The following is a 19,870-nucleotide window of genomic DNA, read 5'->3' on the forward strand; positions in this document are numbered from 1 at the left end:
TTCAAAGGGTTGTGCATGAAAAAGTTAACACCAAGAAAGCAGTCAGTTTATAAGTGTACCTGAGAAGGAAAACAATTCATTTAGTATTATTCAACTGTTCTTCATAGTATAGGAAAATGTCATCTATTTATACACATTTAACCTTTTGAGTAGTCAGGAGGATTTTATCGTAGGAGCTTTGGTGAGTTCATTCATTATGCAAAACACTACAAAAGTTCCCACAAAGCTATTAACCATGTCCTTCTGGTATTTGGTCTAATCATAAAAAGTAAAACTATTTTTTTTTTGTTCCTTGGGTAGCAGTATTATTAACCTAACAATACTACAAAGTAACACATAAAATTCTGTCCAATGAAGTTGATAAGCCAATATGATAAGAATAAAGTAATTTTTCTAATGCACAATTATCTATCAATTAATTTCTAGTGGGCATCTCTGTGCCACTTAGCAGGTGGCAATAACATCTCCAATAGAGTTTTCACTTGGAAAACTGTTGACATTTCACCTGTTTTGAACAAAAGGTCCATTAAAATTTTCTTAAACATATGTTTTCTGATTACAAAAGTATTCCATATCTGAACAGGAATACTTGGGAACCACAAAATTAATTATTTAATTTTATTTCATTCTAAAATGGAGTTCATTTAAATCGACACATGTAACATACCATCAGAGGCTATGCATATAATATTTACATATTGTTACTTGGTTCTTTCTACAACGTGTCTTCCCTTGTGTCTGGTTGGCCAAATCCCTTTTCTGATCTAAAATTTGTCGGTAAAATAGACATTGTTTCTTCAGTGTACTTAATTTTCTCTTTGGTAACACCTAAAATACCTGCATAAGTATTTTATGCATACCTGGATAAGTTGGGCATTTGATAAGTTCAGGCAGTTGAGTGGCTAAGATTTCTCTGAGTTTGGTAAGAATTCTCTAGGGAGAAAGTTACCTTCATCTATTTTGATTGGTGTAAAATTGGGAAGCAGATAAACACTTGTTTAAACATAATGAACAGGCAACTGGATACATTTAATCCAAGTTTAAACGGAATTTTATAAAAGAAAAAATAGTAGAAAACTGCATAGTATTGGTCTTATACTTTTTAACAACATGTAAGTAAAAAGGAACTACTGTTTTTCACTCTAGTCACACCTCCACTGCTTCCAAGAATATGACAGTACATATAGTTTTTGAAATTTTAGGAGCTGGATAGACAAGTAAATTGTCTACAAGGCTGCTTTTATTACTCATTGAAATGATGTTTTTTTAGTATTCTACCTTAACAATAAAGTACTAGAGAGAAGTAAAAACCTATAAAAATCATGTTTCAGTTAATAATTCATGTTATTAATTAGTCATGCTTTTGAGAAATGGGAGTTAAAACTAACTTTTCAAATGATTGCAAGGTGTGTGAAGTAAACATAATCAATTGATTTATTTTACTCAATTTACTTTCTAATCTGCTGGCACAGATAATGAGCCTTGGCTCTACATTAACGTGAATATGATAGAAAAGAGAAATATACAGGCAAAATCCAAGTTTATGCATATATGAATGTTTAATTGGTATTTGCTTATTCATTCTAAGGATTGTTGTGTACATACATGAAACACAAGACTATTAGAAACAAATTTAACCACAGCAACAAAAATGATCTGTGGTTGGGACACAAAGTTCTTGATAAAGTAATGATTAAAATTTTGAAATTTATACATAAACTTTTACCTTTTAATGCTAAATCAGACTAATGTCATAATTGCCCAGATGCTGGTTTCATGTTTGAAGATGTTAGCATTGAAAATAATTGCCTCCACAATTTATCCTGAGGCATTTTCTTAAACAGAGAAAAATGCACTATGCTGTAATAGGCTTTCTTAAAAGAGGAAATGTGAAAATAGTTATTAAATTGTAGAGAGAAAATACACAGTGAGAGAGAGGAAAAATAAGGCTGTAGAAGTTCTTGAGGTAGGCAGTTCACCATGTTCCTTGTTTACAGATGTCTCATTATAAAATTATTCTGAATTTAGTTTCTAATAACCTGCTTCAGCTGTAAAATCACTTTCAATCTTAGAAAACTAAAGTATTAAATGTTATACCTCTGCTTTGCACAAAGAGGCTCAATAAATATTAGTTAAATGTTGAATGAATAACAGTCCATGTTGAATCTTTAGTCCAACCACGGCAGAACAACGGTGACGGAGAACACAAAGTGAGTTAGATCACTGTCCTACATCTTTATAAACAAGACATCTAAGTGCCCTGCTCATCATTTTTTATAGTTCCTCCACACTCCTTAAGGCATATGCAGCAAACAGAACACCCCCAGCGTGTCATTACAATGTTTATCATGACCCATTGGTAATAGATGTACCTGGGTTCAAATCCTGGCTCTAAGACTTTAGGGGAGTTACTTAACCTCTCTGAGTCTCAATTGCCTCAATTACAATTGGAAATAAAGATACTCTCCATGAGGGATAGCATTAGGAGATGATATACCTAATGTAAACGACGAGTTAATGGGTGCAGCACACCAACATAGCACATGTATACATATGTAACAAACCTGCACGTTGTGCACATGTACCCTAGAACTTAAAGTATAATATTAATAATAAAAAGATACTCTCCATGGGGTTGTTTTAAGGCCAAAATGCCTGACATATTTTTCTCTGCAGTATGTATGTGCAGGCTCCATTTGTATTTTTTAGGAAGATCTGTGAGAGAAAAGATAAATCCATACCTTTGGAAGGGGAGCAGGAAAGAGGTATGGACAGTCCACCTAAACAAGGGAATCAACACATTTAGATATTACTTATCTTAATTGCAGAAAAGAAAGATATTGGATGAGGAGATATACAAGAGTGAAGTGCACTTGAGGTGAGAATGGGTAAAATGCTGCAAGAGTTTGCATTGCAAGGTAGAGAACCATCCTAGAGGGAGATACTGTCTGTTATGTTTGCCTCAATTAAATTGATCAATGATGTTTTTGAGCAGCTGTTACTTCCAGGCTCTTTATAAGATGCGAGGAATAGGCCCGTTTATCGGTCAGGACCCAGATATAACTGTTGTTTGGAAGAATTTACAATCTAATGTGGAAGACACATTCTTAAATACATAAATGCCCATTAAAAGTATATTTAAATGCCCAATGCTATGATACACATATGCTTAGAGTCTTTTTGTACCCCAGAATTGGCACAATTAACTCAGTTTGGGGGCATGCTGGGACAGCGAAGAAAAGGACAGAGGCATGAGCTGCAAAAATACTTCCTACACTGTCATCTAAGTAAAATTCAGTCTAAGGTTTGCAGTTTGATATTGCTAGAAGGTAAATTTCAAGCAGCCAAGAGGATGACCTTTTTTTTTTTCTGACCAATGGGGACCTATTGAAAAAGAAATGTAGATAGATAGATAGATAGATAGATAGATAGATAGATAGATAGATCGATCGATCTAAGATAGTGAACTGGTCAGATAATGGGGAAGTTTATTCTGAATGCAGTGTGTAGGATCAATAAAGGGGACGCCATTAAGAAGAAGGAGGCGGTAGTACTGGCAGTGAGATTCTGGGCTACAACAGAATTGGCTAGATGAGAAAAGAGAGGACAAATAGGAGAATGAGTTAAGCAGTGAAATTAGCACATAATTTAATAGCTGATATAACTAATACCATTTATTCACAACTTCACTTAAAATATTAATTTTTGTTTTTTTAAAATCTTTTCCAGATAGAAGCTTCTGAATTAGTTATCAGTATTTTGATTTCTCACTTTCAGCAACTAAGCAGATAGTAATGAAACAAAGTTGGAGGGGTTAGACCCAGATTCGTAAGGAATGCTCAACGTATGTACACCAGAGTATAATCACTAGAGAATATCCACCTCCTTAATAAACGAATTGTACAGATAATGTATACTGTAGACAATAGCACAATATAATTCTAAATCATTAAAACAGCCTGATTTACTTTTCATTTTATAGTAGTCCCCTCCCTACCGTCACTGTTACCCATTGGCGTGTATGAATGAGGACTCAGTGGCAATCTTTCTGCTGAAATTACAGACCTTTTAGGAACACAGGTGTTTAGTATTATCATTATTCCTTTTCATATTTTTTTTACTTAGTGCTTAGTATTTCTAACCCCAACAGGCTTCAGAGTGTGCAGTCAAACCTTAAAAAGATCATACTCAGCCCATGTCTTCATGAAAAAGAGACCTGTATAAAGACATTTTCCTTTGGTTTCATGTGATTAAACTATCTTTGTTTTCTAATGCTACTGATACACTTTCAAAATGCTGTCTTCCAGTCAGGATGATATTTGGATATACTCAAGAACAAAACTAATAGGAAGGTTAGGAATTTCTAATTTTATTTGTAAAATGGAATTTTTAGTCATGGACAAGTAATTAATAATGACAACGGGAAAAAATTGCTCTTTTTAGATGATTTTCATGCCACGGCATCTGTGTCATCTGAAGGAGTAAGGAAACAGAGTCCTAAACTCCAGGTGTTATATTAACAATCTTTATTAAAATGATAAAATATTTAAAGTAGTGTTTTATCAAGCTTCCTTCCATCCATCTCATCTTCAACCACTAGTCAGCCAAGTGCTAGGCAATGCCGAGGTTGATGACTGGAGAAGGAAGATGCAAATATATTAAGAATAATCACTCAACTCTTTAGAGATTTTAAGTGGATATTGCCACCCACTTGACTTCTGTATCAAAATAAAAGCCACACTCCTATATATAGAACAAGAAAGCCAGAATATTTTATTGTACCACCTGAAATTTTTTATCATGTGCTTTTGACAACTCTTGTGCAAAGGTGTGCAATTCCTGAATTTGCCATACTTTTTTTCTGAAACTGTCTCTTCATTTTACTTTCTTTATGTGACACTTCATAAGAAATCAATAGTTATGCATAGTTTTTTTAATAAATCTCAAAAACAGATTATGAAAAGAGTTGGCTGGGTACCAAGGGGCATTTTGTGAATTTTTTTCCCAAGACATCCCCTTTATGTCCTTAGAAATCAGAAACAATGAATATTAACATTCTTCTCAAATTTATTGCAAATAGAAGTCATGATGAAACAAAAAAAGGATATGCTGAAGATACAGAAATCAGGTATTATTCAATTTGGGGGGAAATGGTTTGTTACTTTACTCTCATTTGTGGAATTCAAGAAATGAGATTTCGTTGATTGCTCCAACAAAACTGCCAGCAGGTAAAACTTTATCTCCATTTATCCTAAAGATAAGATTACTCGGATATTAAAGTGGGGGAAAAACTCGATTATAAAAGTGCTTTTCAGAGTTGTAATCTGATTTATCAAAGTGCTAATATGAAACTCTTCCATAGGACATCCTCATTTTGTACCACAATGAAGAAAAGTGCTTGACAGACCCAGACCTATTTTAAACTAAGATTATTTAATTAGTAATTTTTATTTCCAGTGAGTCTGGCAATAAACTGTGGGGAATCATTTCATTTTCATTCATTACAAGAAGCCATAGTTTATATTTCCCCCAGGCAGAGATTTTTATCCGACGATTTGAATGCTTTGGTGACAGAAATATCTGATGATAAATATGGTATTAAGGAGATGCCAAGTGGCATGATAGTTTGAATCATTTTTGGTAACAGCTCATGATTAATAATTGTGCTTATGTATGTATTCACGTTTTTTATTATTGAATAACATTTTGCATGGGAAATGGGAGTAGATGTTCTACTCCATTTTCATTTCTGTGAGAAAAAAAAAAAAAAAACCAAATGCATGTAAAACATGGCTGAACTGGTAGCATATGTTTAAACCATGTGTCTCCAGGTAGTAAAAGAGTTCAGTCTCCTCCAACTACGACTTTTTATCTCTTATTTTTGTTTTATTGTGGTAAAACAACAACAATGTAAAAGCTACCATTTACTAAAGGTATATTGGTTGCCATATAATTTACTATGTGCTAACCATGTATTCTTTCAAACTTATGAAACAAACCTGTAAAATGGGTGTTATTCTCCCTGGAATACACATTATTAACCAGCACAGTTCCCATATTTTGGTGTATATTGGTATCACTGAGAACTTTAAAAATATATATGTCTGGCTCGTACCCCAAGGCATTCTAATTGAATTGGTACTGTATGAGATGTGGCCTGGCATTGGAATTTTTAAAGCTTCCTGTGTAATCCTAATGTGCATCAAAATTTGTACACCACTGGATTAATCTGGAGCTGCTGAAAGATTAAACAATTTCTCCAAGGCCACACAGCTGTTAAGTGGTGGGATAGAAATTCCAACTCTAAACTTTCTGGCGTCACAACTGAAATGCTTCCATGAAGTAAGACACACTTTTTCTTTAGGGTTCTATTCAGAGTAGAGATTTTTGCACCTGTATTTGCCTTCATATCCTTAACCAAAATTCCAATGAGGAACAGTTTTGATAAAATGATATAATAGAAAGTTTGTGAAGACTCAATGAGGTGCTTTATGTATATTATAAGTTACCACTACACTATACTTGTTACCGTAGTTATTTCCCAATTAAATTACCTGCATTTGTAAATTGTATGATCTGATGAAGTTGTGCACCTATAAATTAATCTAATTAATCTATAAATATAAACTGAGTGATTCTGTTTTCTTTTTATCTTTTATCTATGTAGCTTTAGTTAGCTCAGCTGATAACTTTTCAAAATATGAAGGCACTAAGGATATATTACCATAACCCCCTGCCTGAGCAATTTTTAGCTCACTCACACAATCTTTCCTTTTTTTGTTTTTTTTCGTTGTTGTAGTTTAAGAGGATTTTAGTAATTAAATAAAAATGTTCAACTAATGAGATACTTTCTTACTAATGTAAGGTAAAATTTATATTTCTGGTTTGCTTTGTGTATTTTTATGCAACTTATCTTCCCTGTATATTAAAAGAATGACTATATCCTGCTGTATCCATAAGACTATTAAGTTAAAAAATATCCATTTACTGTTTTTTGAAGCATTGGACTAAAAATAATGATTTCTAAGAAAATTCAGTCACTATTCTCATTTGTACAAAATTTTTTAGAAATGAAATTAATTCTGTTATTTTTATTTTGTGGTAATGAATATGCATCATTTTATGTTTGTGACTTTATAGTCCCTACCTAGTTCCTGGTTCATCCCATAAATTAACCTACTAGAGTGGTGAGCTAGCCAACATTTGCAGGATGAAAGCTTCTGAAGAAATTAGTCTTTTTTATAAAGCCAAAATGAAAAAAAAAAGTATTAAGTCCTCTTTTCTTTAAAAGCTTAAGGTAAGCAGGTAATTCTATTATGGGCTTTTTTTTTCAAAATTTACTACTTCATAATGGACAAGCATAGGATTATTTAAAACTTTGCATTTGTCATATATTTTTAATATGTTTATAAGAAGTATATTTGTTTATTTACTTAATCACTAGGCCAAACTCTATAGCAATAATGTATTCTGCTGCAACATTTTAGAAAATAGTAATTTATCCCATTATGGATATTTTTTGAACACAACTAATATTCCATACCCATTTCAGCAGCTAAAGATTTAAATCTAGATTTAGTATGTATGTATGTATTATTGGGTAGTACTAGCAAATTCTGTATATTGTTTTTACTACAAATATTGTTCAACAAAAATAAGTACTTAACTTGGATACTACATAATGTCAGAGTATGCTTTATTATTACGTACAATAAATTTGAAAAGAAACAGAAGTCAACTTTCATATTTCAATAGGCTGATCCATATTCATTACTGATAAAACACATCCAGTATGAATCTCTACTGAATAAGAGATAATGTATGAAAAGCTGGCTTAGCTTCAACAGGTTTATAATAAAATTGTTACTCTATTAAATACTTCTAGATATTCTTTTATAAAATTGGTAAAGCATCCTTTGTTTTAGTAGCTTTACATTTGTTATGTTTAAAGTTCTATGTTGAATTATTCCTTTCAGGATTACCAAAGCCACTGTAAATACAATATTTAAAACATTTGTGGCAATTTTATTTGTAGGAAGGTTCAATTAGTAAATACATATTATCAAGAATTCATCCTCTATTTCAACTTTATACTGGAAATGTTGGCAATTTTTTTTTAATTTGGAAAGACGAAACACAGCACAGCTGAGGTTGTGACTTAGAGAGCAGGCTTTGAAATTAATTGCAAGAATGTTTAGGTCCCTGACCCAACCTAATACTTTTCTGATTATGCAGGCATTACCTATTATCTTCTAAATGAAAAATATTTTCTTACATTTTTAAAAGTAAATGCATAATATAGATGTCTCTAGAATTCAAATGAACAAATCATCTACTATACTTTTCTAGGCTCCATTTTGCTCTCTGTCATTTCTTCCACAACTTTTCGAAGTGTGCTAGTATTAGACAGAGCTCAGTATGTCTTTCCTTGGCACCTGCAATGGCCTCCTGTTTCATCTCTTGGGTTTTTTTTTTTTTTTTTTTGACCTCTGGAACACTAAAATTTCATACTAGACCTAAATTAACATCCAGTGTGAAGAAAAGATAACTGCATTGTACAGAAAACAAAATAACTAGATATAGCTGGTAATTGGGTTTGGAACTATGATTTATCTCTCAAATAAAAATCAGTGCCTGACATGGCAGTAATATTGCTTTATAACCAAACATCAAAGGCAATGCCTTAGGGCACGTAGCCTGATGTGCATTTGCCAAAAAATCTTAAAACATATAAATAACTTAAAAGCATAGGAATCTGTCTTCTACACAGCACTGTATGGATGTTTACATTTTGTATTTGACTCATGTTTCTTCAAGCAACTCAGTCCCTCTTTTAGCATTTTAACCTTGGCATTATACCCTTCTTAGCTCTTTCCTATGTAGATATACGTTTTGTCAGAAAGCAAGAACAGGTGTACAGCTACAGGTTTTTGAATTTCAGGCTTTTGACTTTACAGACAAATGTTTCATCAATCCATATTGTTTTTACCACTTGAAAAATCCAAATACTCTTCCATTTTAAAAGAATACATCTTAAGCAAACTACAATGAACTCTTCTGTTGTCCTACAGCAGAACTGTTTACTGTGATAAGAGGATAATCGTCTTAGATTTTGTCAACTTTTGTGAATTATCTCAATAAGAATTTTGGCCTTTGAATACTGGAGTTCATAGGCTCTACTATTTAAATAATAACCATTATTCTGCATCAATATGCTCACAAATCAGTTTGAGAAATATTAATAGACAATTTTTATTATAGTTTAGCTTATTCATGGGCTTCATTTTTTTCTGAATTGAAAACAATTTAAACTGATAATATATCATAATTGGCTTGAGATAACACACAGTGTGAAGAAAACATAGCCACATTTTAAAGGAAATAGCTAGATGGCTGATAATTGCATTTGTGACTTTATAAATGTGGTTTTCATTCCAAATATAGTATTTCCCCTACCTCCAAGAGCTGATTCTTATATATTTTTAAGCCTGCCAGTATACGAAGAAAGCATTTCTGATTTTAACACCCACCCAGTATGTTGAATCCTTAGAGTGATAATATCTACATTCAGAGGACTAATCCACCTTCAAAAAAGAAAGAAAAGTAATTCCAAAAAGCAATGATTTGTTTTAGTTTACTTTATCCCGTAATATTGAGAGCTGCCCATTTGTAAGCACTGTGCTAAGTGCTTTGAAAACCTAAATAATGCAAAAGGCATCGTCTCTACCTATAAGAAGCATACTGTCTCAGAGGAAAAAAAAATGCACAAATTGCTGTTCGTCTTCATTTAACCTGGACACCTTCTGAGCTTTCAATATGGAAAATAATAGAATATAGGTCCTAATAAAATTGAGAGAATGTTTTCCCAGCGAAATACCACAGAATCACAGTATTCACAATTGTGAGGAAAATTAGCATTTATCTAAGCTATGCTGCCCATCTGATAGGAAGAAACAGCCTTTTCTTTAAGGTACACATGCATTTTATATGGAATCCAAGTAAGTTTAACTAATTTTTGAAAACAGTATTAAGGATTTCTCAATTACTAGTTTTCCTAAGGAAGGTTACTGTGACTGTATGTAATGTTTATACCCCAATACAAAGAAGCAATCTCAGTGTGGAGAGAGATGAACATCACCAAGTGGAATTTTCATTCTAATTCCTTTGAAGGTGATTATTCTCAGTGCCATAACCAGAGGCTGACACCCAGGGGGTGCTCTGCAGGAATTTGGGAATGAGTAAGTGAAGCTAAGGCTGTGCTGTGCATGTTTACCTTCACATTCTCACTCTGTATCCGGGAAACTTTTTGGCCATTTCCCCATCTCCTACACCTGAACTGGAATATTCAGGCCCTGTTCCCGAATCACCCTTTCTTAAACTTCTCATCTTCACTCCATCCCCTGACCTTTCTTCTGATACAACTTCCTAACACACCAGAAAAATGATAGCCTTGAGAGAAATCAAATCAAATGCATGGGGGCTTAGCTGACAAGACTCATCCAAAAAAAAAAAAAAAAACTTTAGGGTTCCTTTAAACCCTCAGGCCACAGCGTGAGAAGGAGTGGCCTTGATCCCTCCCTCACCAATTAAAGCCTGGTCTCAAGACAACTCTAAAATAAAACAAATGCTAGGAATAAAAGAAAGGCTGTGGTCCAAGTGGCACAGAGGAAAGCTTACATTTGAATCAGCATTAATTTCTGCAGTACTGGAGGTCATCACTAATGCATTCACCAGTGCTTGCATTCAGCACAATTATCACACTATATTAAGCACAGCAGAGGACTCACTCGTATAAGATGAGATGCTCGGAGAAAGGGAGGACTGGAGATGTTTAAAGGAGATTTGTTTCTTACATGGTTTTAATTTGAAATCCTTTCATTCTGAAGATGTCTGGATATTGAGATAGAGCAAATGAAAGCAGTACATTCCTGTTACGGATTCAGCTGTGCATCTCACTTATTTGAAAGGCTTAATCAGCACACTCAGGAACAAGATGTGAGACATCTTGAGGCACTGCTTACTTGTCAGCTGCAAGATCAATAAAATGCAGAAGCCATTCTTTGCCATACTCCAGAGAATGAGTTTGCAGAGTGAGAAGGACTCCACTTTGAAGCTATTTTATTCACATCCCACTTGGCCAAAGCAGAAAAGTCGCTCTGGGGAGGCACTTGAAGTTTGGCCCCCAGCTAGCCCAGCTGCTCCTGCTCAACCTGCCAGGTGACTCACTTGCTCAGTATTAGTCTGAACAGCAGGGTGTCAGGTCAGAAGGCATTTCCAGTCTACTCAGACAATTCAGGCAGTGTAATTATTTTAAATGACTGTATAAAAGGTGCCTGAAATTCTCTGGTAGCCAATGTTGAATGGACTCATTAATTTAGGATTATGGTCGTACCTGACAAAAGCAAGCACAATACCAAGGATGCATAAACACAGATCTTACAGCCAGGAAATGCAGACTACCATATTCTACTACTGTATTCTATTTTTGTATTCAGCATTGATCGAATTGCCACTATGCCCTCTCTAGAGGTAACAATGGGGAATTTCAGAAATACCTGGTAATGCTGTGTGGCAGCGATTTGAAAGAGAAGAGACCCAGACAGACCACTATCAGTTACATTTTTTTTTAATTAGTAAACAAGTGCTCTTCTTTACTCATCATAAAAAAAATTTCTAAAGAAGGCCTCTATATCTGTGTACCTTTGAGAGCATGTAAGTGTAAGTGTAAATGATTTTTAATTAAAAATGAAGTATACAAATAAAATGGTACCGTATTACCTGCCATTTGTATTGTTTGTTTACCTTTCATATTTATTTTTTTGAAGTACTTCCCTCTACTGATATTTATTAAATGTTCACTAAAATTGAAGCTTGCTGCTAGATACTGTGAGGAATATAATCTTTGCCTACAAAGGGGTTCTCTATCTTGTGAAAAAACAGATGGGCACACATAAACATGTGGATGAGTTGTGGACCAGGGAAGTACTGGACATGGTTTGAGCATAGAAGCAGATTTTTACATCTCAATCCTGTCCCTGCAGCCTGGTTGATATGAGAGATGTTGAGAGTAGCCCACCAAAATCAGTATAGCAAGAGAAGGAAGGTAAGACAAGCAGATCCTCCCACATTCAATCCAACAGCAAGAATGATTTTTGATAAATTTTAAGAGAGGAATTTGGTCCAGTGATGTTATTTGTGAAACGTGGCCAATCTCAATGAAAGGAAACACCTATGTTTGCTCTCTGGACCCTTTGAAATTCAAACACTCCATTTCCCTCCTCTACCTTGCATCTAATCATTACTAGTTCTGCCTACTTTTACCTCTTAAATATTTTTGAACTCTTCCTCTTCTCCGCCCCTCTTTCAGATCTGCATTATTTTTCACATGGACAACTGTAGTAGCTTACTCTTTGGACATAGTTTTGTCCCGTCTTAAATCTACTCTTTATGGCACAGTGGGAATGATCTAAATTAAATGAAAATGTGGCCATAGAGTCCTTCAAAAACTCCCCATCACTAACAGAACCAAATTCTATCATCACAGTCTTCTGCAAAATAATCTAGCATTTTTCTACTTCTCCACTTCATCTCTTAACCATTCCCCCACCAACCCATCTTGATCTAGTGATACTGAACTGCCTCTAATTCCCTCATCATAGCAGCCTGTTCCCTGCCTGTGTCTATCCTGTCTCCTCTCTCCACTATGCAAGCTCCTATTCTTTTCCGGGAATCATTCCCAGAGCCCCAGGCTAGGTTATTATTCCCTCTTCTCTTCTCCCACTGAATCTTCTGCATTCACCAACACAACATCTGCCATATTATATAAAAATGTTCTTATTTCTCTGTGTCTCCCCATTACACTGAAGCCCCTTGAGGAAACCAGTACTGTAAACATAGCCAGCTCCTTCTTCCCATTCAGAGATGAGACTTGGTGTAACCTCTCAGAAAGGCCATCTCTGATCACCTGACACCCACACTTGATTCACCCTTCTTTTTTTCCTTCATAGCACATACCACTTCATGGTATTTTCTTGTTTAAGTGTTTGTTTATTATTTGTCTCTCCACTAGAATGTGAATCTTTTAAGAGCATAGACCTTTTCTGCCTTATTTATCCCTATGTCACTACTACCTAGAAAAGTGCCTAATATGTAGAAGGGCTTCAATAAACACGTATTTTCAAGACTGAATTAAATGAACGGATGGAGTGACGGGTGGATGAGCATATACTTAGAGGTCAATAAATTAATAAGAACAGAATTTGCCTATCCATATTAGATAAGCAGAGTATAGGCCAATGATGGTATCAAGTTAATTTTAACACCTTAGGAGACAGACACACTATAAACTGTAGGTATTTAATTCTGTGACTGAATGCCTGTATTAGTTCATTCACACATTGTTATAAAGAACTACCTGAGACTGGGTAATTTATGAAGAAAATAGTTTAATTGACTCACCATTCCACAAGCTGTATAGGAAGCATGGCTGGGAGGCCTCAGGAAACTTACAATCATGGGGGAAGGGCAAAGGGGAAGCAAGCATGCCTTCCCATGGCAGCAGGAGAGAGTGTGAAGAGAGACGTGCCACACACTTTTAAACCACCAGATCTCATGAGAACTCACCATTATGAGAATAGCAAAGAGGAAGCCCGTCCCCATAATCCAGTCACCTCCCATCAGGTCCCTCCCCCAAGACTAGGGATTACAATTCAACATGAGATTTAGGTGGGGACACAGAGGCATACCATATCAGTGCCATACATTATCATGTACTGTTACAGTGGATCCCAACTTGTGAAAGCTCCGTTACATCCTCAATGTTACTAGTGATATCATGTATGTTCATTCCACGTTAATGTTCCTGTTGCCTCCCCTAGGATGCATAAGTATGTATGCTTCACATAATATAGCAGAAGGAAAAGATCTGAGTCAAATTTTGAAGAATTACTGAACTCTCCACATTAAATTACACAGTCATCTTTTACAAGCTTAACTTCCATCCTCACAATTTTTCTAATTCATGAAATAGTCCTGATAACATTTTTTTCTTGAAGTATTATTTCAAAGATTATATGAGAAAACACATGTGGGTACACTTTTCAAACTTCAGAGTTCTCATCTGACATTGATTACTTCATCAGTTATCATTTCATATATCTTCTATCATTTGTTGATAGTAAAAGCAATGTATATTTTCATATTATCTTTCTTTTTAAGCATCCTGTTATTAATTGCTTAAGGTCACTTAATCTTAGGTGTATATTCATTTGCATTCTGAATTGTAATTCCTTCACTGGTTTTTATAACTGTTGAATTTAATAGGATATGGGGGAAGTGGATAGCACAGGCAAAAGGAAATTGGATTTTGAACCTTTTATTGTGATGACATCCATTTGATTGTGGTCCACATGATTAGTGAAGAAAATCTGCTGTTGTGACAACTTTGCAGAGTGAAATAAATCTAAGGCTTGGATTTGCTTATTACTTTACTGTTTAGGAGGAAAAAAAGCCCCCAATAACAACGTTCAGTGCATATTTATTGGGCTTTTCCTGTGTACAAGCCACCATGAGCATCTAAGGATATAACAGTGAGAAATACCTAGTTCCTACTCAAAAGGGGCTAAAAAGCCAGGATTACTTCAGTTGAGGTCCTCTAAAAAGAAGTATGAAAATAACCTTACAGAACCAAGCTCATTATTTTTTCAGCAATTTATAGCTCCAAAAGCAAAGCTTTCATTATCTTGTCTTCTTCACAACTGATAAGTTAAGTGTCATCATAACCCCAATTTTAAAAAGTAGGAAAATGCAGAAACCTTGACAACTCACAGACTCACACTTCATTCAAGAATCCCCATCACAGTCATGCTTCCTTTGGTGGCCTTTTTTGACTATATGTAAGTGACAGAGTGTGGTATGCAACTGTTGGAAATTGGTTTTTGGGGGGTATTTTTGTCTGTTTTTGTTTGTTTAAAGCAACAATATAGAATTGAGGACTGGTGATACTTGTAAATTTGACATCATGGCAGTGAAATAGCTCATGCAAAAATACTTTGTATAATATGTAGCCCTATATAAATATATAATGTCAATATATATTATTTGAATTGTGGAGGGTTTTTTGTTTTGCTTTTTTGTTTTGTTTTGTTTTTTGAGATGAAGTCTCACTCTGTTACCCAGACCGGAGTGCAGTGGTGTGATCTCAGCTCACTGCAACCTCCGCTTCCTGGCTTCAAGTGATTCTCCTGCCTCAGCCTCCTGAGTAGCTGGGACTACAGGCACATGCCGCCATGCCCAGGTAATTTTTGTATTTTCAGTAGAGACAGGGTTTCACCATGTTGGTCAGTCTGGTCTCAAACTCCTGACCTCAGGTGATCCACCTGCCTCGGTCTCCCAAAGTGCTGGGATTACAGACATGAGCCACTGCGCCCAGCTTGAATTATGTTTTTTTGAAAGAATTAATATGCAGGACTAAAGAGCATAGCAAAGATTTGGAACCTTATGGCAGAGTGAGTTGCACATATATATTTTCAAAATCGCTCATTGGTATTTGGCTTATCTGATAATATAACAGTTCAAAGCCAATGAGTTTCCTGATATGTTAGCTACTAAAGGGAGGTTGATAGATTAAACAATGAAGTAGAATTATAGAATATTGTGATTTGAGATCTACTCTCTGCTTTAAAATAGTTACAAATTCTGTGAAGATATCTAATTCAGCATAAGGTCTTTAGAGGTATACAACTAAATGGCACAGAGTTATTTTTAAGTCTGCCATACAGCTCATTAATCAATTCTGGCTCTCTAGCTCTGCTAGTCTACTTACTGGCCTACAATAAATGGCCTGCAATAAAAGATCTCCCTGCCTGTTTCATTTTTCCATCCAAACATTGTACAAACCAAGGACAAGATGCTTGAGACCCCTTTGATGACAATATTATTAAAAAGCTAGGCTCCTGCCATTACTAAAGTCACAGTGTCATCATGAAAGTTTCTTAGTACATTTATGAAGTCTGTAAAGATCTTGAAGTTTAAAATGGAAAGCAAAATAAGGGTCCAAAGAATTAATATCTGAAGTTTTAACGTTAAGTTTTTGGGAATGTGAAAATCAGATTATTATCTGCAGCTCTTAAGACTTCAATTCTACTAATGAATGGCTTCTTAATTTAATGATTCTAAAGTGATATAGTATACTTTCATAAAGTGCTAAGCAGTCCTAATTACATGTTAAAAAAAAGATCTTATTATATAAATTTATCATACCAAGTAATTTTTTGTCAATGGCAAAGATGCAATTTTTACTGTATTAATGTTGTCTTTACTAATACAGTCTGATTAAGATGATTACTTATCCATATATTTTTATCTTCTTTATAAAAAAATTTAAATATTTGAAAGCCATCAGAGCTACTTACTATCTGAGCATGGAATAGAAAAAGAAGCATGTTTATGACAATTAAAAATATGGTTAACAGTGAGAAATATCTTACTAACTTTCAAAAATATTATAATTTGGCTCCTAATTTTTTTTCATATTTTCAACCTCAATCTAAGCATAAACATTTAATTACTGACAAATGTTGGATTTTGATAGTAATTAAAATCTAAAATGTACTTGGTCATAATCACCAATCAAGTTGACTTTCATATACTGATATTTAATAGTAGCAATGAACTTCTTTCTTATTTTCAGAAATTCTGATAAATTATTGTAGTATATTTTTATAATACAATTATCGTATGTATTATACAAATCTAAATTGGCAAAATATTCAGTATAGTATATGAAATGTTAATGAAATTAAGAACATCTTTTCCTTATATCATATCTCTACTTATTCTGAATTTTCAAAACTGAATTTAGAAGAAATGTACCTTCTGCTGAAATCTTATAACGCAATTAAGAATTTATATATAATTTTATATATAATACAAATATATATGTAATTTTTTAAGGATGGATTTATCTCCATTTCTAATTTGAAAAACTAAATACATTTGGTATCTGAGAACATATCATTTGACATAATGTGCTTTAATCTTAGTATTTTAAAATTTCATTGGAAAATTTTCTTAAGTTTCTCAGTTGCAAATGTAAAGATATACATGCAGAATCCCAATATGTAGAATTGTGAATTTGAAACTAAAGTGGTAATAAGTATTTTAATATCTTGATTTACTGAGTTGTACACATTGTCATGTATAATGTTGTCAGAGAGTTTACCTGCTCTCTTTATAAAAATAATTTGTCTACATATATTTTATAATTTATAATATATCATGGGGTATTATAATAATATTTTTAAATGTTAACAGATTTACCCATTTCCCTTTTGTTGTGGAAGCATAACTGATGGTGGGTATAAAAAGTTAAGTTATAAAGTTTATAGTAGTGAGAAATGCTAAATTAGTACAAAAATAACTTTGACAAAAAGCTCAGCTTTATGATAATCAAGAAATAATGGATGGAAAAATATTTGTTGAGAGCTTATAATTTGTGAGGCATGCTAATCTCCGGGAATATAAAATATGAGATAAGCCTTTTAAGAGCATTATGCTTTTGTTGACGTGATCAACAACCAGAAGCTATCAGTACAGAACCAGAATCATAATGCAGAAGGGAAGTGTCTATTAAGTGACTGCTTTCAAAGCAAAGAAGGAAGAGAGGGTCATGAGAAGCAAGAATTATTTCCTTAATTTAGAGATCAATAACAGATCTGTAAAGGGAATGAAGAGTAAATAGCATGGTGGTGCAAATTCAAATCATTTAAAAAAATCCTATCAAATCGAACAGACACATGTTGTATATGCATTATTTATAATACATTCATATTTTTTCCTGTTTTTGTTTCCAGAATGCTCAGGCCCATTGGGAATTGAAGGTGGAATTATATCAAACCAGCAAATCACAGCTTCCTCTACTCACCGAGCTCTTTTTGGACTCCAAAAATGGTATCCCTACTATGCACGTCTTAATAAGAAGGGGCTTATAAATGCGTGGACAGCTGCGGAAAATGACAGATGGCCGTGGATTCAGGTAACAGATGGGATGGGACAAGGTTAATGTTATAAGTCATTTTTAAATGATTCTGGTCATTTTAAAAAGCAGACAAAAGAGAACTCAGTGTGACTCTTCCTTATGGTCAGAGGAAAGGGTAATTTAGTGAAGAGTTCAAATTAGCTCCCAATTCTGAGAAGTAAAAAACATGCACATTCCATTAAGAAGTTAGTTAAAGAGATCAAAAACGTTAAAAATATTCAGGTATAAATATCACTATTTTAAGGTGCATATCAAAGCAGGAGACTTTCTGTATACTGTGTGTTCATTACCACTGTGATAACATTTAGCAGCAACTTACGATACTTTAAGAACATAAAAATTACATCTATGTTTTCTATCTCTAAGAAGTGGGTCCACAAATGCAAGTATAAAATATACCATGCATCATAATAACAATACCTCAAATGCACCTTCTTTCAAGCTGAGGGTGTTTCATTTCATAGTGTTATTCACTCTCATCAACCAGCTATTTTTTAAAACAGGAGAAAACAACAATATACTGAAATACTAAGTGATTTCCCAGAGGGGGTAGCAAGGCCCAGAGCTTATATTTCTGTACATTTCAATGTTTTTTGAGCATTTAGATGAACTATGTACTAGGAGTACAGAAAGATGATCAAAACTGGTGTCTGTGAAAGAGTAAACCTCTGTTGGGGAAAGCACATTAATAACCATCTAACAAGTCATTGATGTGTACTAAAGGGAGGAAGAATTCAGTATTCTGTGGTCAGAGGAAGAATTCATTAATTATCTTGAGAAACTCACCTGGGGCAGATAGCTTTTGAGCTAGGCCTGAGAAGGATGGCTTTCAGTAGAGACTGAACATCCAGGGAACAGCCTGATCAAAGATGCTACATGACAATCTGGGGAATATTATGTAGAAGATCATGACTAGAGTAAAGGTTGCTGGAGGGATGTGTTCAAATTCAGTGTATGAGTTTGCTGTGCTTCAGGAGTCATACTAAAAGGTATTAGCCTTATTTCGGTAGAGTAGGGAGATATTGCAGAGTTTTGATTAGTTTAGGTGATTGATGTGTTCTATCTATTTACTACATATTCTAAGTCAAAGAAACATGGAAATCCCTGATGTGACATAATTAGGTGTACTATACAAGAACTAGTTTACAGGCATTTGGTATGAACGAAAATTGATTTATGGCTAAGAGGCAAGACTTCCATACTTGAAAAACTGGGCCAAAATCTCCTTCAGATACTTTCTTTGTTCGGGTTTCTTAGGCATTCTTATATGTCTCATAAACATTTCTTTTATCTATAGAGCTCTATAAGGTTGCCTGAAGTTCTTGTTTTGTTTTATGAATTTATATTTACATGAAGTTGTTAAAATTGCTTCTTAAATTACGCTTGACTTTTTCAATCTATAGCAACATGTGCAAAATGAACTCCAGATAGTGGAAATGGCACATCTATACAGTTTTATCACACTCGTGAAGGATCAATTAAGGTTTAAAATATGCACAGAATAATAGAAAATAATTATATCATATTTACTAATGAATAATCGTTCCAGAGACATTTTTAATCACTCTAGTTGAAATGCATTTGTAGGACTGTGGTCATGATAAAACTTTAGACATTAATATTCATAGCCAAAATTCAGAACAGTTGAGAGATGATATCACCAGTTTACATCAGGGTTTCTGCTTGGCAAATTATGTTTGTGAGCTTCAATGATTGCCATCTTTCTATAAACCATAAGTAGCTTGCTTTTCCAGTGTTTACTCTGAGAAACACCTTATTAATGTTTCATATCCGATTGTTCACTTTACTTTGTCCCAGTATTGCCTACTTAAC

General features: G+C 34.1%; 1 protein-coding gene across 2 annotated transcripts in view; it reads left to right on the top strand.

The window, feature by feature from the left end:
• Positions 1 to 19,870, top strand: part of EDIL3 (EGF like repeats and discoidin domains 3) — a 442,216-nt gene that overhangs the window by 258,179 nt on the left and 164,167 nt on the right. For both annotated transcript variants that reach the window (XM_003822240.6, XM_003822241.6), the window contains one exon: positions 17,853 to 18,034. In XM_003822240.6, the coding sequence (XP_003822288.1) occupies positions 17,853 to 18,034 (182 nt within the window). The remainder of the gene's footprint in view (positions 1 to 17,852; positions 18,035 to 19,870) is intronic.

Source organism: Pan paniscus, chromosome 4 (genome assembly GCF_029289425.2).
Source record: "Pan paniscus chromosome 4, NHGRI_mPanPan1-v2.0_pri, whole genome shotgun sequence".
Classification (NCBI taxonomy): Eukaryota; Metazoa; Chordata; class Mammalia; order Primates; family Hominidae; genus Pan; species Pan paniscus.